General features: G+C 44.9%; 4 protein-coding genes across 6 annotated transcripts in view; 1 reads left to right on the top strand and 3 right to left on the bottom strand.

The window, feature by feature from the left end:
• Positions 1 to 18: 18 nt before the first annotated feature.
• On the bottom strand, positions 19 to 2,778 carry camlg (calcium modulating ligand). Its single transcript, XM_088440882.1, has 4 exons — positions 2,441 to 2,778; positions 1,689 to 2,113; positions 1,548 to 1,613; positions 19 to 1,196 (listed from the first exon to the last, which is right to left on the bottom strand). Exons 1-4 carry the CDS (start codon positions 2,604 to 2,606, stop codon positions 969 to 971), a joined length of 885 nt encoding a protein of 294 aa, XP_088297008.1. The 5' UTR covers positions 2,607 to 2,778; the 3' UTR covers positions 19 to 968.
• Positions 2,779 to 3,264: 486 nt separating this feature from the next.
• Positions 3,265 to 15,663, bottom strand: sec24a (SEC24 homolog A, COPII coat complex component). 3 transcript variants are annotated; one of them, XM_088440878.1, is made up of 24 exons: positions 15,323 to 15,663; positions 13,697 to 14,263; positions 12,629 to 12,784; positions 12,083 to 12,154; positions 11,579 to 11,623; positions 11,326 to 11,492; positions 10,740 to 10,927; positions 10,517 to 10,619; positions 10,049 to 10,175; positions 9,645 to 9,754; positions 9,464 to 9,576; positions 9,265 to 9,383; positions 8,835 to 8,890; positions 8,270 to 8,476; positions 8,059 to 8,182; positions 7,597 to 7,755; positions 6,971 to 7,144; positions 6,625 to 6,735; positions 6,098 to 6,273; positions 5,259 to 5,396; positions 5,078 to 5,182; positions 4,658 to 4,750; positions 4,490 to 4,593; positions 3,265 to 4,185 (listed from the first exon to the last, which is right to left on the bottom strand). In XM_088440878.1, exons 1-24 carry the CDS (start codon positions 15,366 to 15,368, stop codon positions 4,071 to 4,073), a joined length of 3,375 nt encoding a protein of 1,124 aa, XP_088297004.1. In that variant the 5' UTR covers positions 15,369 to 15,663; the 3' UTR covers positions 3,265 to 4,070. The 3 variants fall into 3 exon arrangements, with proteins under 3 accessions (XP_088297004.1, XP_088297005.1, XP_088297007.1); XM_088440879.1 differs by having other exon boundaries at positions 12,629 to 12,781; XM_088440881.1 differs by lacking the exon at positions 12,083 to 12,154.
• A 1,059-nt stretch (positions 15,664 to 16,722) lies between these two features.
• Positions 16,723 to 22,005, top strand: sar1b (secretion associated, Ras related GTPase 1B). Its single transcript, XM_088441597.1, has 7 exons — positions 16,723 to 16,937; positions 19,075 to 19,150; positions 19,955 to 20,074; positions 20,160 to 20,225; positions 20,298 to 20,401; positions 20,963 to 21,094; positions 21,170 to 22,005. The coding sequence occupies exons 2-7, from the start codon at positions 19,093 to 19,095 to the stop codon at positions 21,284 to 21,286; spliced, it is 597 nt and encodes a 198-aa protein (XP_088297723.1). The 5' UTR covers positions 16,723 to 16,937; positions 19,075 to 19,092; the 3' UTR covers positions 21,287 to 22,005.
• emsy (EMSY transcriptional repressor, BRCA2 interacting) overlaps positions 21,452 to 23,213 on the bottom strand; it is a 14,779-nt gene continuing 13,017 nt past the window's right edge. The window contains exon 20 of the mRNA XM_088441595.1: positions 21,452 to 22,759. Within this exon, the coding sequence (XP_088297721.1) occupies positions 22,595 to 22,759 (165 nt within the window). The 3' untranslated portion in view covers positions 21,452 to 22,594. The remainder of the gene's footprint in view (positions 22,760 to 23,213) is intronic.

Genomic DNA, 23,213 nt, shown 5'->3' with positions numbered 1-23,213 from the left:
AAAAATTACAAAGTTAAGCACTAGAGAAAAGTGGACTTTATTTGACTGGACTGTTTTCATGTTTGAACCATGTCAAGACTGAAGTAGCTCATATGTAAATGCTTGATGTATTTAAAGGGCAAAATTGTTTATACACGAGCAACCAAATACATCAAACTGCTCTCCCGATAAAACACGCACGTCTTATACATGTAAATAATCCATCACAATAATAAATTAAGGAGCAGAATATTAAAAAGAGTCTTCGGCGAGTATATAGAAAATACTTAAGGCGGAAGCATGACACAAAAGTTGAAAATAGACTTCTGCCTTGACTTACGAGTTTCCTTCTGCGAGTAAACGCATAACTCCGTTTAGTTAGGTTTCCCCAATTGAAATAAAAAAACATTCGCAGAGGACATAACTGAAGGCCATTATTAAATGACTTTTTTTTTTTAACCTCAGAACCTCACAATAAATGACCTCAAAATTACGAGCTCCAGTCAGGTTGTCTGGTTATTTTCGTGTGAGTTTCTGGGTGTGAGCTGCGGCCGACAGCAGGTCCCTGCAAGTGTTTTTTTGGGGGGGTGGATTGACTAAATCCTTAATTGCCTGTCGTTTTTCACTCACGGTTAGTGTAAAGCAACATTTTTTTTCTCTAAAACTGTTCAAAATTGACATAGGCAACTCCACTAATAATGTGTATCTGTGTGACTGTCAAGATCAATAAAGTGCATCAGCGACTGGTTCTCCTTGCCTGCATGCAAAGCTATTACAATACCATGATGACTGCATTTGCACTCGAGTAAGAATTTGAATCTGGAAAAACTTGTAAGTCGGGGCGCTCGTAAGTCAAGGCACAAATGTGTTTCCACAACAACTTCCCCACACAAATCTCTTCATAATGTCCAGTTCACTGCGCTGAGCTTTGACGACCGGAAGGGAAAGGGTGCGTGCGGATGCGTTAAGGAACCGACGGTTGGGCTCGGTCAGGGCTCCGCGGAAGAAGCGGCTCCTTGGCCCGGCTCGCCGGCCTCAGAGCCAATGAGCAGCAGGACTTGATGCGAGAAAACAAAGGTGAAAAAGTAAACGCAGAGGTCGGCGAAAACGTCTCCCATGCGCCGGTACGTTTCCATGGAGCGGTTGATGACCTCGCCGGGGATGCCCGACAGCAGCAAGGCTGCGGTCAGCACCGTGGTCTGCGCCTTCTTCTCCACCTGCAAGTGTTCAAAGCAACCATGTCAAAATAAAAAGAAAAAAAATCGGTGTGCCCCCTCAAGCATACTAGCGGTTCTGAATAACATTGTTTTGGGGAAATCAACCTGTTTTTTGCCTTACATTTTGCACAACACCATCGTTGGGGGTGGAAAAAATGTGTCCTATATTTGGGGGATTGCGGTATTTTGATTGCATGCTATGTTTTAAGATAGCGTCCAACAATACAATGCGCCTTGTGTACGTGTGAAAAACAGAAACGGCACCCATAACTTAGACTGCACTTTTATTTGCAAAAAAACATAAATGCATTATTAGTTATAATTATTTTAATATTGACAATTCAAACTCACCTTTGGAAAGTACTTGGACAAGCCCATGAAGGCCAATTCCAGCGTCAGGAATGGAGCAAATATCGACTAGAATAAAAAAAAAGGAGTTTGACATGGTTTTTAAAATGTTTCCCAGCATAAATATGACATGCGACACCTCACCAGGAACTTGCAGACAAACACTCTGACGAATATGGCGAGGAGGACGCTGCAGATCAGCCTGAAGACGGTGAAAGGGTCAAAGTCGTCTGCGCCCGCCTCGGCGTCCTGCGCCGGCTTCTCATTGGCCAGCTGGCCCCTCAGCTTCATGGCGTCGTCAAAGCGGGAGATGTACTGCTGGAGGCCGCTGGGGTCGTCCCCCGCCGCCTGCTCCGCCTTGGGCCTCTGCCGGACGCCCCGGAGGTGGCCGTCCGCCGTCGTGTCATCCAGCAGGGGGGAGTCCCTCCTCTCGGGGGTGGCGCCGCGGGACAAGCTGACCGACTCTGGCAGGAATGGGGAGGCTCTCGGGGAAGGTTGGGAGGACCAAGGTTCTGTCCGGTCTAGGTCCAAATGGAAGCGGGGTTCAGGTAGACGCCGGGGAGAGCCTCCTTTGTAACGATGACAACAAAATTTCAATATGCAATCACTAAATGCTCTTGGCTATATTGTATACCACATGATAGATGACGTCAAACATCCGGGTACTTTGTACATCACATTCTGCGCGTTTTTGCCCCATGGCAAAAAAGCGTTCCTGTCAAAAGGAATCGTTTGATTCAAAATCGCACTCCAAAAAGTATAGCGTGTGATTCACGAAATAATCTCAAAGGCCCGATTTTTCTTTGTGACGTCATTTAGACGTCGCCCAATAGATGGGAGCAGGTCCATCTCGTGTTCCAAACCTGTCCCAAATACAAGCTTTAAACTCAACATACCGTTATTATCAGCCTCGGTCTTAGCGTAGCCTACAATTCTGTTCATCCTGTCCTCGGAATTCATGAGCAGCTTCCTCCTGCGGATCTCGGCTCGCCTCTGCGCCGCTGACAACGCCGAGCCTGCCGTAGATGTTTTCTCGTCGGCGGCGGCCTCCACAGAATCCATGTTTACAAAAGAAGACGCTCGCGTCAACAAATGCTAAATCGAACAAGGAAAATTTCACTAAAGAAGAAAAACGTGTGGCGGCAATTCGTTGGAGTGGACAACGCCGAACGGCTGAACAACAACAACGCGTAACACGAAATGGACCGCCACAAATGACGCGCGGTGATGACGTCAGCGATAGGGTGGAATAGAGGTTTAAAACAAATGTTATTTATAAAACTTAATACTAGACACATTCTAAAAGATTAGTAAATTGAGGTGAGGTTCCTTTAAAATTACGTTGTGAAGCTGATGCTCACATTAAATTCAGTGGCCTTTAGGAGTCGCGTGGAGATGATGTCACGGGAGATTGCTCGAACGCAATTTAGTACTCCCAAGAGGAGTTGGTATAATAAAAAATATGAACAATTCTACATCTAACAAATAGGTGCAAAACTTTTACAACCGCACGTTGATACGCCCCAATCAAATTTCTGGAACTTTGTTGGTTTTTGTTGTTAATTACCTCTGCTTTAAAAACATGTTTAGGAATGTTTTTTTGTTTTTTCTCCTCAAATCGTGTAACTGCATATAATGTAGTAAAGTCACAAGACAGTAGATGCATGTGACGTTTGCGTATGATATATTTGTATTCATCTTAGAGAGAGAGAGAAAAAAATACATTCAAAAATTCCCAAACTTTTTATTTTGTTGACAGTTCACCTAAACGGTCATACTAAAAATTCATTAGCATCTTTCCACCATTGAAATAATGCAGTATTTTCAATATACAAGTATCAATAAGCATGATTAAAAGATCACAATGGCTTTTTCTGTTATGTGTTAATAAACAAAAAAATCCCATATCCTATTATATTAAAATATTTTATATGTAGTCTGCATCTCAACAGGAGACTTGGTAGTAAAAGTAGAGTTCCCGTTCAAGGCAATCATAGACTTTTAATCACATTGGGAGGCTCATAAATTAAAACGGAAGAGGAGGGAGCAAAATACAAAAAAAAAAGGGGGGGGGGGGTGAGACTGCGAGGCAACATTCAAGTGGGCGCCTGCTGTTTTCTTGCCTATGTCTCATATTTGTTCAGCGAAAGACGGAAATCATCAAAAAGAAAAAAAAATGAAATTGTGATGGCTGTTGAAAATACTTCAGATAACAGTCAGACACCTCAGTTAGCCTTAAACACACACACACACACACAGCAAAACTTGCACACGTGGCGTATTGGAGTAAAGGAGTCTGTGCTTTCGCCATCAACCGGCTCACATCTGAGCCATACCTCAACTTTGGACATTATTGTTCTATGAGAATAAACACTGATACTTTCCATCTTTTACATACATACAGTATATATATTTATATACCACCTCTGAGGCTAGATTGAAAGTGTCCGTCACACTCTTCCACTCTTTCCACACACATGCGCGTGAGTGCGCGCACACACACATACACACACACACACCAACGGCTCATTTGGATATCTGCTGCTGCAGGTGGAGCAAGAACTCGTAGTAGGACAGCGCAGACTCAGTGCGGTCCTCAATCATGTTCTGCATCAGCGCAACCTTTAGCTGGCTTTCATCCCTGGGACCAAAAAAAAAAAAAAAAAAAAACACATCATAATGTAATTCTGTTCATTCAATTTAATTAAATCTTTGCAGTATGCTTTTATAGATGTCAAGAGTTGCATTTCTACACTTTATATATTCTACAAAATGATGAGAATTCTCATCATTAGCACTGAAAGTTAATAAAGCTCCACAACTAACTTTGACATAGCGCATTGACCTCAAGATGGCGCCAAAAAAAAAAAAAAGCTAAACAACAGCGGATGATGTTGAGCGCACTGCACAGGTGAGAAATCAAGTCAAACAAAATCCCTATCCACCTGATGACGTGCAGCGAGGGGAAGAAGGGCCTCTGCTCCCTCAGCCAGCCCACGAAGGCTCTGGTCCTCTGCGATTCGGCAGTGTCCAGCTCTGGCAGCAGGTACTAGTACAGGAAAGGTGCGGATTTACATTTTCAGCTGGAGGCTGATAACTTGAGACAAGCTCACCATGTTTTCAGGCACGGCGGCGTAGTTGGGGACACCCAGGACTTGAGTGAGGAAGTTGGGGTTGCAGTTGCGTCCGATCCATAGATACATCACCTGGAAGCAGATGGGAGATGGACAAAAGTCCACGATGACGTGACTGACGCAAATTTTTACAGTTATGTCTTTAAAATAAGGAGATGTGACAGTGATTCTACTGCAGCCTTCACTTTCTTTCCCGCAGAATGCTAGTTGGACGAAAATGAGTCTATGCTTAAAATATTTTAAGGCAGTCAAAATTATGTGTTCAGTTGTTTTTGGCTTGGATATTTTGTGGCAGCTTTCATTAGTCGTCACTGCAAATAAACGTTTTGCTGCTGAAAGTGATGTATTGATGGCATGTCATCTTTGAGGTAGCGCGAAGAAAATGCGGTCGACGCTTACCGTTCCGGCATCCATGAGGAAGGCGCCCTCCCTGCACAGCTTTTCCACGGACAGCTGCAGAACTCTGGGCTGCGGGACGGTGCGCTCGTTGACGTTCAAAGCGCCCTGCCGAGGCAGAGGCGCAAGGCTTACAAATCGAGCGGACCGCTCGGGGAAGAAAGCCAACGCGCAGCAATCTTACCTCGTCCGTCAGGTCGTCGACGCGGTACAAGGCGGGATGGATCATCAGCATGGCGTAGGCCAACGGCTGGTACTTGAGCTGGCACATGGAGGCCACGCGATCGTCCAGCCTGGTGCTCGTCCCCGTCCTGAATGCTTTCTGGAAGCGGTCGGGAAAATCATGTCACGTTTCACGCTTGTTCTCTTTTTGGACATGTTCCAGCTTTACTCCATTAAGCACATAAAAAATACACGTTTTACATTCATGTTTGCTGTCATCTTTGTCACCTTGATTCCACCAACTTGATCAAAAGTGATGAAAATGTGTAATTTTAGCATATCTAGCAATAAAATTGTCAACTTGAAAAACAACATAGTCATGCATGCATGCATCATGACATTCTTATCATAATTATGAGTCCTGATTTGCTATCAACCAAATTAAAATAATGGGATTATATTGATCTACATCCCAAATCTACATTTTTGTAAATTAGGATTACTTCTTAACATCTGCTAATTTAGTTTGGATTTAATTTTTATTCCAGTACAGTACAGCCTCACGATTGATCTAACTATGATGTTTGGCATAAATGGCTGCTGTTATAACTACTACTGTGAGGGACTATTGTTATTTGTTTGAATAGAATCAATTGATAATATCCCTACTAATGTTTTCTAAGATAAATAATTAAAAGGATGTATCATTCCCGCTGATATCATACTGAATTGATATCAGTTTAGAACTCTACAAACCGTATTGTGTCGAAAGCGAAATGTTACAATGGGACACCCATTTTGACCAAATTTGTAAACACAGTATTACATAAAAGCAGGAGCTGTTGGAGAATGTTGGCAGACCTGCTTGAGCAGCGCAAGGATGTAAAGCGGGAAGAGTCTGAGGCAGGCCGGGGCGAGCAAGCCGGGTTGCTGGATGGTCAGCACAGACTGCCGGTAGGACGACAGCGAGTCGATGGCGGCGTTGGTCATGGCGTCCCTGGCGTCGCTCAGGCTGGCCGTCACCGAGCGGTCCACGGCTGAAAAAAAGCCACAACCGCCTCAGCGACTGACAAAGGTGTATTTGTTTCCATATACTGCATTTTTTGTATGAATAGCAGACAATATTTGGTTGTTGGGAGTTGCTAGGCAAACACATTTGCTGCCTTTTTGTGAAAATCTATGATCTGAAAGTCATGCAGGCGGAAGCCTTGCCAGGATGTTTTTTTTTTTTTTTTTCCTTGAATCACATCCAAATGACCTGCTTTAGGCTTCTATTAGACTGGAATGGTTGCGCCACGAAAAAAATGGCAGCGCCACTTGCTGCTTGGGCATACATATTACGGCCATGGAAGGTTTTGTTGTCCCCCTCTGCTGAAGCGCAATCTCACCCATGCACGCCAGAAGGCCAGTCATGGCTTGAACGTCAGCGCCGGCAAAGATATCCGACAGCGAGTGGACCACGGGGAGACACAGGGTGTGCACGCGGATCCTCCGCTCTCCTGTTCAAGGCAGCAAAGGAAACATGTAACAAGTGTGCTCTCAAACCACTCTGCAACTCACACACTCGTTTTTCGCAGTTAATGGCACCACATGGACAAGTATAGTAGTTGAAGTAGAGGGAACACTGTATACAACAATGAAACAATGATTCAAAAAAAAGCTACAGACGTTTCTAGCCCTAACTCTGTCTGTGTGCGCGTGTGTGTGTGTGTGTGTGTGTGTGTGTGTGTGTACCTTTGCTGGAGGTGTAGAGTAGTGCAGCCTGGAAGGAGACCACCTGCATGTCGTCCAGGTTCTCCTCAATGGACATTTGCACGGCAAAGCCGGCATCCGGGTTGACGTTGGGAAGCGACAGCAGGTCGGTGGAGCGGACGAAGAAATTGCCGTGGAATGTGTGAATGGACAGACCTACAGAAAAACAGAACCACAAGTCAGTCATTTTGGAGATCACAGGCTTCGTATTAGACAAGCATGGACTTTTTGTGAAATGGCTTTTATACAAATGGTGCACAACCAGGAACCAGTACATTTACATTTCAAATTAATAGATAATTAATTGGAACATGAAGACACGTTTTGCTAAATTGTGTTAGTGACTCCTTTGTTAATACATATCATCCTTTATTCTGTTGTTTTGTAGGGACGCTGAGTGTCATTCAGGACAGCACTTTCCAGGAGACTAGCCGTAAATAAAAACGATCTATCTTCTGAATTTCCGGACTAAAATAATCCAAGAGATACTCTAACAAATATAACTCCAAAGTCTGATAAATCACGAGGAATAGATCACACTTGTGTCACCATGACTGAGCGAGGAATGGTTTGCTGAAGACGTTTGGTGAAGAAGGCGTCCGGCGTACCTTTGGTGCAGCGTATCCTCATGACAGCCTCGAAGCCGATCTTCCTGGTCAGGTATCTCTTCAGGTCCTTGTGGAAGCGCTCCACCTGGGCGGGATTGTGTTGGTGGTGATAGGAGGGGAAGTAGTAGACGCTCCCAGCAGAGTAGCGCGATATGCAACCTGACAAGGACAAAAAGAAGGAAACGCTCATGACATTTGCACTTGCCTCATATTAGCACGATCCCTCTTTTGAATCAACATTAGGACTTTATTAGGTCATTATTTATTAGCAAGAGACTTTAGTCAAGTCCTCTTGAGACCCAGCCTAGTCATTTGCGAGTGCCGGAGTGCACCCTGGGTCTCAAGGAGTTCTGTTAGATAGGAATCAGGCAATATTGCAAATAATGAAACTCTGCATGCCCTTCAAGCCTCATTTGGAAAAATAAAGGGCCAAAAAAAAAATGAATAAAAGTGCAGCCTCACCGAGAGATGCCAAGTCACAGTACTGAGAGCTCAGCAGGAACAAGTCGACGGCCACCTGCTGGCCTGAGCAGTCCAGCGCCAGCTTCTTGTAGAAGTCAGTTGCCGGGGATAAGTGCTGGATGTCCTGAAAAAAGACGGCAGAAGAAGGAAGCCGTGAGGACACGGTCCTCCTCCCTATCGGCATCTCGAGCCCAGAAGGTGATGTTGGTACCTTGGCGGACGCTCTTTGGTTAGGATCCTCCCTGGATTGGAGTGCCCCCACGCCCAAGTTGGGCAACTGCGTCTGAAAGACGGACATGCGGCCGCCGGTGGGCGACAGCAGCTTGAAGGCGGCCTGGAGGGCCGAGCCCAATGCCGACTGAGTCTCCATGGTCTTCTCGAAGAACGTGGGCAAACTCTTCAGGAGATCCTGCACCAGCTGCGGGACACATTGACGTGTGGTATAAGGACCAAGTATGTGTTGCCATGGCGAAAAAAGCCAATGAGTTAGCTTGGCTCGCAACTCATTGTTGTTGTTGTTTTTCATTTTTAATAATACAAGAAAATAAATGCACCGGTTTTTGTGCTCTTCTTTTTTACAATACCAGGAAAATAAATACACTGTTTTTTTGTGCTCTCATGTCAAATAAGAACAAACCAGCGTTTATTCATACAAATGCTTCAATCGACCTTATCTGCCCTCAACAAAATTAAATATTGACTTATGAATCCTTAATGAGTTATACACAAACGCATGCACGCACGCACGCACGCACGCACACACACACACACCTCACCTCTTTGCTCTCATTGAGATTGACCAAAAGGCTGTCTGGTGTGGGTAAGAAGATATCTGTGGTGCACACAAGCAGAAATCGTCATCCATGGAATTGAAAAACACAAAAACAGCATTCCACAAATTGCAAGCCCTCCTGCAGTTTGGCTACGGCGGCACCATACAGTTCCCGGAAAAAATACAACTTGAGGTACCACTACATTTGTATTGAAGTTTTCTTTTTTTGGAAAAGTGCTTGGCACTGATAAAGGGGGACTTGCTGAAAAACAAAAATGTGTCAAACAGGGTACATAATTTTTAACTTGTCTGTGGCGTTAGCATTAAGTTATAGGACATAACTTGTAGCATGCGGGTCTCAAGCCCCCTCGTAGTTCCTTCACATAAGACGCCACAAGAGGAAGCCAAAATCACTTGCATGTGTGGCTTGTTACCTTCGATGTCCGACACGATGAGCATCTGAGGCTGGGAGAGTCCCTCTTGGAGGTTGTAGAAGTGGATGGTGCTGTCGAAAGTGATGAAGCCGATTTTTGTCCGCGAGTCTCCGGGGAGCCTTTGGCATGAATTGAACGGGCCATTTGTATTGAGCATAAGGGATGTGAAACGTTCGAGACGGCTGGGGCGTTCACATACGCGTTGATGTTATCCAACACTGACTGGCAGAAGACCTTCAGGTAGCCCGTTTCCACCGCGTTGTGGGACACGTCCAGGACAAAGAGGTACACAGCCGGCTGCGGCGGTCTGAGCTAATGGTGGACATTTTGGTCGTATTTATTGATTTAATTTACAACTTGAGCCAATAAAAGATGCCCACCATGTATTCCGAAGGAGCGATGAACTCGATGGTGGCGTTCTGCACTTCGGGTCTCTTGTGCGGTTCGCCGTAGGATCTGCTGACTGGATTATACATGAACTCCTCTGGAACTTCACAATCGCACACACACGCAACCGAGGTCATAAAGCAGATCTCATTTTACCCGTTTGACATGAGAGCAAAGTATTTGTCAAGTAACGGTTTAAAAAGTTTGATGACAACCAAGACGTTTATTGTATTGTCGCAACAGACCTTTCACGATTTGTGTGCGCTGTGTTTGCTGAAGTACGAGTTTTGTCACTCCCATAACACCTTAGCAATTTTCTTCGATGTGTCAATTTCACAGTGAAGTTAAAGTGCAAGTGACAAGTAAGCAGCAAGAAGTAAGCTTTTGTAGTTCTTACCATCATTGACCCGATAGCAGAGGTTGCACTTCCACCTCCTCTGGTCCAGGAAAGACACAAAGGGATTGATGTAAGTTCGGCAGGAGCGGCATCGAACGATGGTGCTGGACGTCACCACGGGGAGTTGCTAAAAGCGGAAGAAAATTGAAAAAGTAGAAGAGCCCCAGTTAGTCAAACGGCATGTGGGGAATTGTTTGGAACATTGCCTTTATCCGCATGTTTGACGAACAACGGCTTCGCAACAAATGCTTCGCGGAGGCATATTGAAAGTTGGACTTCAAAAATGCGGAGAAATGATTTCATTTAGGCAAAATTATCTGCCGCTGGCTTACAACCACTTATGCCCCCAAGATTCCTCTATTTCTTATTTAAGGCTTCTGAACTGATGTGTGTGTTGTTAAAACTCAAGAAAATGACTTAAGAGGTCAAAACAGGACGCATGAGCGCTTTGCGAGAACTTGGCCTTACCGAGAGGTCTTTGAAGGGGTGGAGCAGCAGGCCCAGAGGCATCTTGGCTTTATTGAGCAAAGACTGTGTCTGAGGGATGCTGGTCAGCGTGCAGCGAAAGACCCTGACCACACAATTACATATATTATACATTGTGGCGTTTCAATCATTTATGATACATTTTTGGGGCCTCTGTGGCATTCGACTCTGATAAAGATGATGTCACTTGTCCCAGTGTCCTTACTCTGGGTTGCAGTTGATCTTCTGCAGGTCTTGGGTTAGACAGGGGGTGGGGGCCTGGATGGGGCCCGGGGGCAGCAGGTTGCGCTCTTGGAGGAGGTTGACCACTCGTAGTGCTTCGGGGGTATTGGACTGCAGACTCATGGCTGCCAGGGACGGGCTGAGCTGGGCCGGGCCGGGCCCCGGAGGCGGCTGCAAGGAGGAAAAAAAAAAAAAAAACAAACACCGCTCACAAAGTGAGTGCAATGTTTGTACTCAAACTTGGAAATGAGTTTACTCATGCAAAGCATGTGCAAGATAAGCTGTAGAGCATGATGTTTCACAAACATACTGAGACAATTGGGAATGAGTTGACTTTTACTAAGGCTAAGTGCAAAGCAAATAAATGACAAGTGGGAGAGTGTGCTGTTTGCGCACACTCACACACAGAATGGACACACACATACAAATTGTAGAAAGGGTGTCCAAATACAACTTTTTCACTCCCAACATGATAGCAAAAATCCAGATTTGAGCCAATATAGGCAAGAATGATACATGTTTTTATTTTATTTTTTTGGTCGCGCGAAATGTTAGAGGTGCCCCCTGACCTGCTGGTACGGGCGCGCCGCTTGCATGTAAGGTTGCGTGGCGCTGTCGATTGCCGGGTGCGGTGGCGGGGGGCCGCCGTGGGGGGCTGCAGCTTGCTGGTATCCCGGCGGGAGGGAGGGGTAGTGGGCCAAGTGGTGACCCGGCGGACCATGCTGGGGTGGTCCAGCTGGGAAGGGGAGGAGGGGGCAACATGAAAACAAAATGAAGACATTCTGTGTCCATCTTTACCAACAAGGCGACAAACAGACGTACCCAGTTGCTTGTCCACATGATTGGTGCCAACACCGGCGACCATTCCTGTTTTTTCAAGGCAAAGACATGACATTTGAAAGTGATGAGCGAGAACAAGATGCCACGAAAGGCGACAAGACATTTCTCAATGTGGCAGACTCGATGTGGCGTCAACGAGGGCGTGTTGATGACAAGCTCATATTTTTCAACCGGAATCAGCCGGCTGGACTGGATTTATTTAGTGTGTTTCAAAATCAAGTTTTTACTCGAGCAGCCTTGGCCCCAATCAGAGTTCACTTGAGGAACATTTGCATCTTCGACTACACTTCTAGCATGTGTGTAATTGAGTGATAGAGAGCTAGAGAGAGAGAAAAAAAAGATGCATGACCATTTTGCAGACCGCATCATGCATTGAATGGATGGATGGATGATGCACATTTGAAGGCCCATTTGGGCTTTAATGTGCCCCCCCTCAAATCAGAGGAGAAAAGTAGAAATGACAAGAGCCGACAGATTTAACCCCACCTGGACGTTCCAAATCCGACTCCTGACCGTCGGACTCAATGAGGGGCCGTGTGTTGCCTGCCCCACATTGAGCTAGCATGTGGGTGGAGGGAACACAGCAGAAAACAATTACTGTACTTTAAGGGTCACCTTTTGGAAATTCCTGCTATATGGGACCAGGACATCAATTAATAAATTGACAAAAGGTATGAAATTGAATGTCCTTGCCTTCATTCAAAAGAGGGACCTTATTTGAAATTGAATATGCAAAAATCTTAATAAACCAGTGCTTCTCAATTATATTTTGCAAAGCCCACCCCAAGAGAAAACCTGCCCCCCCCCCCAAAAATTCATCAACTTTCAATGACTGTTAACTACTTTTTTTTTACAGCTTTTTAACAGGTTACAGGTTAGTCTAAAACTGAAAAAAGTGCATCAAAGTGCCTGAAATACAAAACATTTCACTTCACATGGCAAAACGAAGCCGATTATCGATTGCATTTCTAAATGAGTCATTTGACCAAATAATGAGGCAAGCTGCAGAAAAGCACAGTGACAACAGCTTACCATCTGCCTTTGCGGGTGGAGGGGTGGCGTTGGCCATCGGGGGCGGCGCCACTTTCATGGTGGGTGGGGGGCCCACAGGAGGGGTCCCATAGGCAGTTCTGCTTGGGTGGTATTGGTGCGAAACTGCCGGATTCATCGGCGAAGGAGCAGCACCTGCTGGAATAAGACAGTAGCTCTCAAATGGGATTTTTTTTCTTTGGAACACCAAGCCATTTCATGCTCAATTATGTTCTAGTGACTATTGTGCAAGACGTTTGCATGTCTTTATTTTGTCAGGTTATATTTGTCACGTTGTATGTTTCACTCAAACAAATTAGGACAACTCGCGGTAGAATTTGAGTCATTCTGTGATGGTGAACTTTGAAACGAGTCGGGAGTGAAGCGAGTGTGTGTGTGTGTGTGTGTGTGTGTGTCAACTTGTTTTGTGGCAGGAACAGAGGGCAAGGTCCTCATCCAACATATCAAGCTTGTAGATACTTTATCTGACATGGCAGACTTTCATTCAAAGCAGCAAATGCATATGACATGAACAAAGCAATTTAGAAGTAATAGGGATTTAGAAATAAAAAAAAAAAAGGGGGGGGGGGCAATCTTGACTTAACATTCGCTGATCTGATATGAGCCATTCCATCATCTTCTTTATTGATTTGGACACAGGAATCCCCGACTGGTATCTTCCAGACATATTTTTTTTTAATCCAGAACGAGTCTTTTGATTTAACAATGAGGCAAGCAGCAGAAAGGCACAGTGACAACTGCTTCAATTTTTCAAATCAGAAAATTTGGATTTCCAGACCTATGAAAGCTGACTTTTATAATATAAAATACGATATTTCAAACAATCTGCCTTTACAAAGGCGAAAACATTGATAGTTGAGTTCCAATTTTCTGACATAATCGAAATAATAAAACAGATTTTTCTGGAACAGTTATGAACGTGTCCTATGTTTGAACAAAACAAGTTTTCCAAATCTTTTTTAGCAGTTAACTGACAGATTAATTGATTATTACAATATTTGGTTTCTATTAGTGAAGTAGTGGCACCAGAGGGCATTTTGACCTTCTCACCTGGCTGGCCGTATCCCGACTGAGAGGTTGGGGGAGGCGGGACATTATGAGACATCGATGGTGGGGGTGCTGAGCTATAAGGGGCCGGCCGGGTCACGTGGTTGTTCGGCGGCCCTCGTGGCGGCGCGCTCATGGGCACGGGGGGTCCGGCAGGTGGAGGAGCGCTGTTGTACTGCCACCCCGGAGCCATGAGAGGCTGCTGCTGATGTTGGGGGTTCGGGTAGTAGCCACTCGAAGACACGGCGGGTGGGGGAGGTGTGCCCTGCGCAGGGGGCAGTCGGGGACCAGGACTGGGGCTGGCGGACTGGGGAGGCGTGTGGGACACGGGGCCGCCCAGAGGGGGTCGTACGAGGTGAGCTTGGCTGGGTGGGGCTGGGTAAGACGTGGGCGGCGGGCCAGGCTGGAAGGAACTGACTGGGGGGGTGGCCTGGTACGGCCCGGAAGAATAGAGTCCTGGGCCGGGGGGAGCTGGAGCCTTGGCCTGCATCGGATTGTAGTTGGGTTGATGTGCCATGCCATAATTTCCTGCCGGGAGCTGCTGGATGCCAACTGGAGTCTGTGAAGGACCTGGGAACCATCACAAATGGAACAATTTCATATACAAAGTAAACTTGAAATTATTCAAGAAAATGGACACGAGTCTAAGCAGCGCTTTCTCAAATGGCAATATTAATATCCAAACATCACTCTTTATTTGCGTGAAACAAATCATATGTTTATGAATACAAGCGCTATACAGTACACATGCATGTACTGTAAGAGCACAAAGCAGCATTCACTTTCCAAGCAAACCACCTGTTGCCATTCATTTCAGGCAAAGTCAACCATTATATTTTCACGGTAAACACGTTTTACATCTTTTTTTTTTCATTTAAAAAATGCCCATGGCGCCATAAAAGGTTGAGATACATTGCTCTGGGTCAGAATGCACTTTCACCACAGGGTGATGGCGCAAAGATAACTGCAAAATAAACATGTGGAGCTGAAAGTAAAATCTTTAAAAAAAAAAAAGAATAGTTGTTAAAACACTCTTGCACATAAAAAGACACCAGTAAAACGAGTAAGTAAAAGTAGATTGGTGCACAAGAGGTAACAGTCTTTTCATTTGGATCGAGTCCAATGTGCCACATTGACAGTGAGAAGTGAGGCAAAAAAAAAAACATATCGCGGATGTTTCAAAGCTAGCTGATCCATCTAGTAATAACCAAATTATCGTCACGACGTGGATATTGGACCCACAAACCGCATGAGGCGGAAAACCTTCCAGAAGCTTGAGAGCACATGACGAGCTCGTTCAATGAATAAAAAAAAGTGGTTGTTCACCACAACGGCCACAGCTGAGATGCTCGAGATGACACAAGATTCATTTTCAAACGAGTTGCCCACTCTGCCCCGATCTTCTTTAGCCAGTTAAAACAGAAGGTGAAGCGACGTCACACACAAAATGCGCTAACTTTATCAAAGTTAACCGGACAGGCTTGACGAACAAACGACGGCGTTTTTGTTTTGTAATTGTCATTTTTAAGGCGAATCGGCGAGCTAGCCATTAGCAAGCGTTCATGGGCAAACTACTATCAGCAGCTACGTAGTTTTTATTAAGCGACACATTTGGCCTTGAAACTTTACCGTTGGCGTACGGCTGTCCCGTTCCGTTGAAGCCCGCCGTTGACATCTTGAAAACGGACCCCGGTTCCGATTCGGAGCGGTTAGCTTGGGCGAGCGATTAGCCCCTTCTCCTTCTTTTAGCCAACTAGTGGTGGAACAAGTCGCGGGGTTAGGGAACAAATATCCGCGTCTCGGCGGTTTGGGGTCTGTGTTGAAAAAAAATGTAGCTGGCTCGATCACACGGGCATGGCTGCGGGTCGAAAAGCCTCCGTCGCAAGTGTCACTACGGCGGAGTGGCGATATTATCGCAAGGCCTCTGTCGACAGCGATCGTGGAGAAACCGGAAATCGGGATCACCCAAGAAGGATCATCGTCGAAAATTGTCGGGCATGCGCAGTGTGTACACGTGGCATTTCCTTCTGCAAGTGCACTCGGTTTGACAGTCCACTAGAAACAAGCTGCTTGATGTAGTCGTGAATGAAATCGACGGTTCCTTGAAAGCATAACCAGCGAGGAAAATCACATCAAACGACCACCAGTGTTGAAGGGAACATGACCCTTCTATGTTTCAACGCCTCCTCAAATGTTATCTTGAAATTATGATAAAGTGATTCGATGTCTGATTTGAATAGAAAGGCAAAACTTCTAATATTTTCCTCCACAAAAACTGATGTCTAACTGTGAGAGGTTCACCAGATTACTTTCACTGGGGCTGCAGAAAGCCCTAATATTTACTGGTGAAATTTTAAAATTCCAATCTTCGTGTTCCATATAATTGGAGAAAAAAAATTAACGATTCCGTACCAATGATAATGTAAAATATTATGTAATGATGAAATGCATCCGTTTGGGTAGGAAAACAGTAATTGCTACAGCAGAAATTCCACATACACGTTAGCATTCTTAGGAAAATTTTACAACAGTAAAATAATTCTAGTAGTGTCTTTTCCACGGTAAATAATACATTTGCAATGTGTTTCAAGTGACTAGTTGATTTTTTTTTAAGGACGGGGGTGTGGCGGTTAAATAGGTCCCCCTAAGGACTGTCACTTCTAACGCTCAATTTTAAGTATAACATGAGCTAATCAAATACGGCTTATCGTGTTTTAACTGTTAATAATTGGTTAATAATGGGTTGGAATTGATGGATGGATGGAGATAAGAACGAATGTGTTGCTGAAGTCATAAAATGACATAACACGGGGCTTGGTGCCGCACTGAAATAGTTCCGTCTCAGTAACGCATTTTCCGACAACAGGAATTACGGGGTGGATGTATTTAGTATTTTTAACGTGCACCTAAATCTTATATTAATTTGTTTTGGTTTAACTTTGACAAGTTCACACGAATGACTGACGAGTATTTTTTTAACAGCGGAAGATAACTCAATAGGTGGCGGTAGTGCGTTCTTACGGTTTGCAAAGCGCTGTTAAACTCGAAGAAGAAGCGGGAGAAGCCATTGCGGTGTCGTGGCTCAGTTAACAAAACACGAAAAAAAGGGAGACGGGCGAGCGATCGAAGGAGCGAGAGGGCGAGCTGGCTGTCAGCGGGATCCCCTTGTCATTTCCCCCGTGCCACATTCACATGACCAGACGAGCCAACGCACTCGGCAACCCAATCCACGCCTGAAGAACGAGTAAGTTTCCCGGCGAGTGACGCGCACTTAGTCTGCCCGATCGAACCGTGAAACGTTCGCCATCGCGATTGCTAAGCTAGTAATGCTAACGTCAAGTTGGGCTAACTTCGCTCTTTTCGATCCGACTATTACTCGCAAGGAAATCGCGAGCGAATTTGTAAAACAACGCAGATTTTTCTTGGCGTTGTTATTAACTGGGTCTCCCGCACCGCGTTATCCCGATGCTAAGCAGTTTTGCGCCTTGTCGATGCTACGTCGCCGTTTGGACAAAATGACACGTAACTAGTAGCTTCCTGCTAGCTCCCCTGTTAGCCCACAGTTTAATCTTTTTCTTTTCTTCTTTTTTTGCCAGATGCTTCCTTATTTGGGTTGTTATAGTCAGATGATCCTTTTTAATGGCATATCCTCGGTGTGACGTGGCGGGGATCACACCGGAACGTAAAGGGTAGTAGCTCTAGTCGTCTTGATTTGTCGCTGTATTTTTTTTTAAATAGTCTTATGACGGTATTCAAATCGCCAGTAAATAATTGTCTTGTTGCTGCCTCGACGGTCCATCTATTTAACTAAAGATGTGCTACGTTGACAGTAGGACTGCGAAGTGACGCCCAAGTTGCACCCACGATTTTTTTTTCCTCATTTAAAGTTTTTTGCGTGTTCACGAGAGGAAATTCGTCCTTTCGTTTTGATTGCAATAACTTTAGGTCAGCATTGTAAATAAGAATTAGAACTGCAATATGACCCAAAATAAACACTGTGGAAAATATCCAATTGACGAAAACGTATACTGAGTTGAAATTACTTTCAAAGTTAACTTAACATCGTAACTTGCCTAAATATCACAATTAACTCATTCAGTTCCAGTTATTTATTTTTAAATGTTAAAAGTAAAGGAGAGTCTGAACATGGATGCCACTGAAAGAGTTGTTAATAACTAATGTAAACATGTCTTGCTCATGTCCAGAATTCTGCTACTATTGCAAAACACTGAGTTTACAGCACACTTTCAAATTTTGTGTTTATAAAATGAGTAAATAATTGATGAATTTGATTTACTATCCTGCTCTAATAAGAATGTTTTTTTACTTGTCTTACTAAGTCAAATCAAGTATGTTGAGTGGTGTTAATATCCCCGAAATGTCAATTTCAGTAAGTTTTAAAATAACCTGAGGGAACAAGTCTGCTATTGGCCACAGTGTCGTAAAACAAGGACCTTCTGTATTAAATTTCCTGCCACTTCATATTAAAATTAGTGTTAAAACATTGCATTACTAGATCAAAAAGTGTTCTCAGTGAAATTCCTCACACAGTCTTTGTGGCAATAGAGTTTCAAAGAGTATGAAATGCAAGTTTCCTCTGGGTCACGCTACCTTTTTAAAGCCATACACGCTCAGATGTCACAAATACTACAGTGAGGATGCTGAGGTGAGCCCAGGTAGACCAAAAAAAAAAAACCCTGCACTTTTCATACGCTGCTTATTTATTTTTATTATTAAAAATGCACTGAGGGTGAATGAATGAAACTTATGAGAGGCCCATCCCTGAAAAAATACTGTGCTGGTCCCTGGCTTTTTTTTTTTTTTTTTTTTAAATCTACCCTGTACAGGGGAGTACTCGCAATACCACATTCCGTAGTTCGGCGTTTGCAACCACTAAATATCCTAATTGCACTCATTATACACTTTACGGGCTTTAATTAAGAATTTAAAAGAAACATCACACCAGTAGGCACGTGTAAACTATGCTAGTAGTTGACCGTATTCAATTGGACATTCATTAACACGTTCGCTTCAACAGAGCTAGCGGCAGCCGGCGTCACCGTGTAGCTCAGCTGCGAGTTGACGTGGTGGCGACCTTTGCCCCCGTTACACTTTAGCCCCACACGTGTTACATCACTACGCTAGCGCTCGCTACTCGATAAGCTGCTCTACGTAGAACGGGATTTAAAAAGTGAGGTGAAACCCTAAAACTCTTCTGTGCAACAACCCACATGACGTGTTGCGTAAACAATTACATACTACACTTATATTAAATATGTTTGATGTCTTCTGTACATGGCAAAACATTTCAATTTAACCTTGAAAGCTTATGATAGAAATGCTTTTGTCATCATTTTGGATTGTCTGATATGTTTTCACAGGATTGAACAGCTCCCGATATGGCCTTCATATTAGACTGGATTTCTAGCGGGTTCAATAGCGTACTACAGTTTTTAGGTGAGTCCCGTACCGTGGATTTTTTTTTAATTTTTTTATCGTGGTTATTGAAAGCTTGACTTTACAACAGCACAGTAAACATTTAACCCGCTTATCGGTCCGTGCCTGCTTGACCGCTATTCAAGACTCAAACGGCATCCTGGAGTCTTTTAAATCCGTGACGCCACCTAGCGAGCGGTCCTCTGTGTTCGGTCTGTCCTGTTCTTCCTGTAGCGCAGGTTGAGCGCCCCGCCGTGCTCCCGTCACAACGGGAACCGTTGAGTCATTAGCGCCACCCATCGCAACACATTGACTCGTGGGTGCGCAAACAGTACAATAAGCCCTTTTAGTACACTAAAGCATGCGCTTACATTTTTTTTTTTTCTTCAAATCCTCCAGGGGATGGTAATAAAAGTTTTGTAACGCTATGATGTCACCTTCATTTAGAAACGCATGCCATCATGAACCCCTTGGTGTCCGGGTTTTTTTTTTTTTAATTAACCTGCCTTATTACCCAACTTATCACACACTCAAAGGCTGTTCCGTTTCGAAGAATTTTCATTTCGTGGGAAGGGAAAAAAAACATTGACAGCTATTCAATGTTGCAGATTTTCGGCGTGGACAATATTTCCACTTTTGAATGGCAGTAAATGAGCCTGACATGGGCTAAATTTGTGTACCTTTCAACCTCCCGTTTGCAAGCATTTAGAAGGAAAGGCATTTTGAAAGATGTTTTAACGATGTAATATTTTAGCCTCCTTGTGGGTTTTTTTTGTATGCCTTTCCGTTTTCACACATCAAAAACCAAAAAATGTTTATTTGTAGGACTGTACAAGAAGTCGGGCAAGCTGGTGTTCCTTGGCCTGGACAATGCCGGCAAAACCACGCTACTGCACATGCTGAAAGACGACAGACTGGGACAGCACGTGCCTACTTTACACCCCAGTCAGTAGTGCAAGCAAATCAAAAAACCGCATTCGGCTACTTTGGCTTTTTCACTGACGCCCTCCCCCGCCTCCTTATCCCGTAGCCTCGGAGGAGCTGACGATCGCCGGCATGACGTTCACCACGTTTGACCTCGGAGGCCACGCGCAAGGTGGGTCGGGCTTTTTATCGGCGAGGCGCCCAATCGCAGCCCCGCGCTTTAACCGGTTTTGTGCGCCGGCAGCCCGCCGAGTGTGGAAACACTACCTCCCCGCCATCAACGGCATCGTCTTCCTCGTGGACTGCGCCGACGCCCTCAGATTGGCAGAATCCAAAGCCGAGCTTGACGTGAGTCACCCCAACGCGTTTCAAAACGAGAACTGCAAAAGGTCACGCCCGGCAGCGAGTATTCCTCCACAAAAATAACATTCAAGAAGGAAAGGCTTCAAACCGGAGTAGCACTCCCAATTGAAGTTTACGATCAAACTAAATAGGGATGGGCGAGTACCAACACCCAGGGGCGGAGCTACAGGGTGGTCACGACCGCGCCCACAGTAGTTTTGCATACGATGAAGTACTAGCGGTAGCTGTACTTGGTCGATCGGCGCCCGCATTGCCGTCGGTCTGAACAAAGCTGCCCCCAAATTTCAATAGTTTAAAAACACAAAGGTTTGCCTAGAGAAGCCCAGCTAGCGTTACGCTAACAAGCTGTGCAAAACTCCCTAGACGGGCTAACGGACCTTCAAGCCGCGTATAGTTGAACGCAACCGATTAGGATACTCACAGACACGTTGTTTATCCTCGCCGAAGGACATTTACGCCACCCGCCTCCGTGTAAATGGTAAAACCGGAGTAGGGCGGCCTTCCGTCTTGGTGGCGTTGCCTTTGAGAGCTCGCGCTTTCGTCCAGGGTCTGATGACGGACGAGACCATCGGGAACGTGCCCATCCTCATCCTGGGCAACAAGATCGACCGGCCCGAGGCCATCAGCGAGGAGCGCCTGCGGGAAATGTTTGGACTGTACGGGCAGACGACGGGCAAGGTGAGGAGCGGCCGTCGGGAAAAGCAACAACAAACGCCTGTGGCGCGTTTTAATTTGGCGAGTTGCGACCCGCAGGGCACCATCCCCATGAAGGAGCTGAACACGAGACCCCTGGAGGTGTACATGTGCAGCGTATTGAAGCGCCAAGGCTACGGCGAGGGCTTCCGCTGGCTCTCGCAGTACATCGACTGAACGGGGCGCCGGCCGGGGGGGACGGCCGCGCCCTCCCGCCACCAAGACCACCGCGACAACTCGATCCCAATAGACTTTTATTGGTTCTTTGGGTTCTGCACTTACATACACATTTGTTTGTCCCTCTCCCTAGCGCAAAATGGACATGTCCCCTCCCCCCCCACCCTCCTCCAGTACACCAGCGTCGTATCGGAAGCTTCCATTTGTTCTATACATGGCATTTCTATTCAATCATCACGTTTGTTTACTTTTATGACAGCGTTAATAAATGGAAAGGACCAACACCCCACCTTGCTCACCCTGCTATTTTTTTTTTGCATATTTTTTATATGAAAAAGTAGCCAAAATGGCTCAATATTACAAATGTATGAAATGTACATCAACATGGTACATGGATGTTGTATCCTCAACGTCGCACTATTATGCATGCCTTGTTCCATTTCCGCTGTAACCCCCCCCATTTTTTTTTTGTTATAATGACCATAAATGTAAAGAGGAAAATGCCATCTTTTTTTTTTTAGGAGGGAGGGGGTGAAAGGGCGATACTCACACACGCATTCGGTTCCCTTGTTTCTTCATTCCAACAGCAGCATCAGGTGCCGAGTGCATTCCAAAAAGCGAGGCTTGGCGGCAGTGTTGTTGTTTGCATCACAAACGTGTAAGAAGAATGATAATAAATGTTTGCAATGAATAACAGGCTTTAACGTCAAGAGAGCAAATGAGGCTGCGCATTTTTTGCCCCCCATATTTGGAGATAAAAGGTTTCCTCTTACCGGGTAAAAGAAAAAAAAATATTGGGTAAACTTTTATTTGGGTGTGTGGAGGAGAAGGGGGGGTTAAAGTGCCCCCAGTTTAATCAGATGTTCAAAGAAGATTGTAATTTAAAAAAGGAATTGTAATTTGAGCTACAATTTTCCCTTTACCAATCTGGATTTAAAAAAAAAAAACTTCAATAATTCATCCCACCTTAATTTTTAATTTTGGACAAAAGTCAGTGTTGATCTTTAAAGTTACTTACAATGTGAATGAGCTTTTAACGCTTTGGTAATCGATCAAGTCTAAAACAAATTTGTTGCCTTTCACAAATTGGATCATTTATTTTTGGAGATGACACGAATCCTCTGGAGAACTTTCAAAAGGTACAAAAAGAAAAGCTAAAATAAAACGCCAACTTACTATGATATCTTACAAACTGTACATCATTCCTTTTTGTCATTCCTTTTTTGAAAAGTCAAGCGTTCAAACGCGAGAGTTTAGAAAAGTCTGGCTTACAAAATGGGTGGGGAAAGGAAGGGGGAGGGGTCTGCACTAGGGCGTGGCCGGCCCGGCGTCATTGCCGCTGTCCACGTCGTCGTCGTCGTCAACGTCGTCCAGCTGCTGGCTGGTGTAGTTGGTGATCTCCAAGAAGCCGCTGGGCTCTACCACCACGTTGGACTGGCTGGAGTCCGGCACGATGGAGTACTGGGGGATCACCTGAGCGCAGCAAAAACCATCGTTTGGATTACTCCATATAATGCAGGTTTAGCTTCGAATTTTTTCGCCCGGATTTAAGAATTGACTTTAATGAGACTCCACGTACGAAATTAATTTGTTCCCGAAGTCATTTCGTGAACGTTTCAAAGGTAGGCCGCTTTTTACATGGAAATAGCCTAATCCGTTCCCCCCAAAATGCTCCTAAACCCTTCAATTTGCTCGGTTATGGAACGCAGTCTGCTTGGGGAAGTGAACAGAATAAGAATTTCATTGGATTGGCGCTGAATGTAGCTAGGGTGCTTTAATTTGTACCTTTTTATTTAACATTTTCAGTGATCCAGGGATCATTTAGAAGTCCACAGGAGCAATAATATTTATTTTGGGATTATTCTGAGCATGTAAATTTACTTACAATTATTTTGGGGTCATGCAAGTGCTTCCTTTGTGATGTCAT

Source organism: Hippichthys cyanospilos, chromosome 18 (genome assembly GCF_059441005.1).
Source record: "Hippichthys cyanospilos isolate Australia breed blue-spotted pipefish chromosome 18, RoL_Hcya_1.0, whole genome shotgun sequence".
Taxonomy (NCBI): domain Eukaryota; kingdom Metazoa; phylum Chordata; class Actinopteri; order Syngnathiformes; family Syngnathidae; genus Hippichthys; species Hippichthys cyanospilos.
This window is presented reverse-complemented; position numbering and strand designations above follow the sequence as displayed.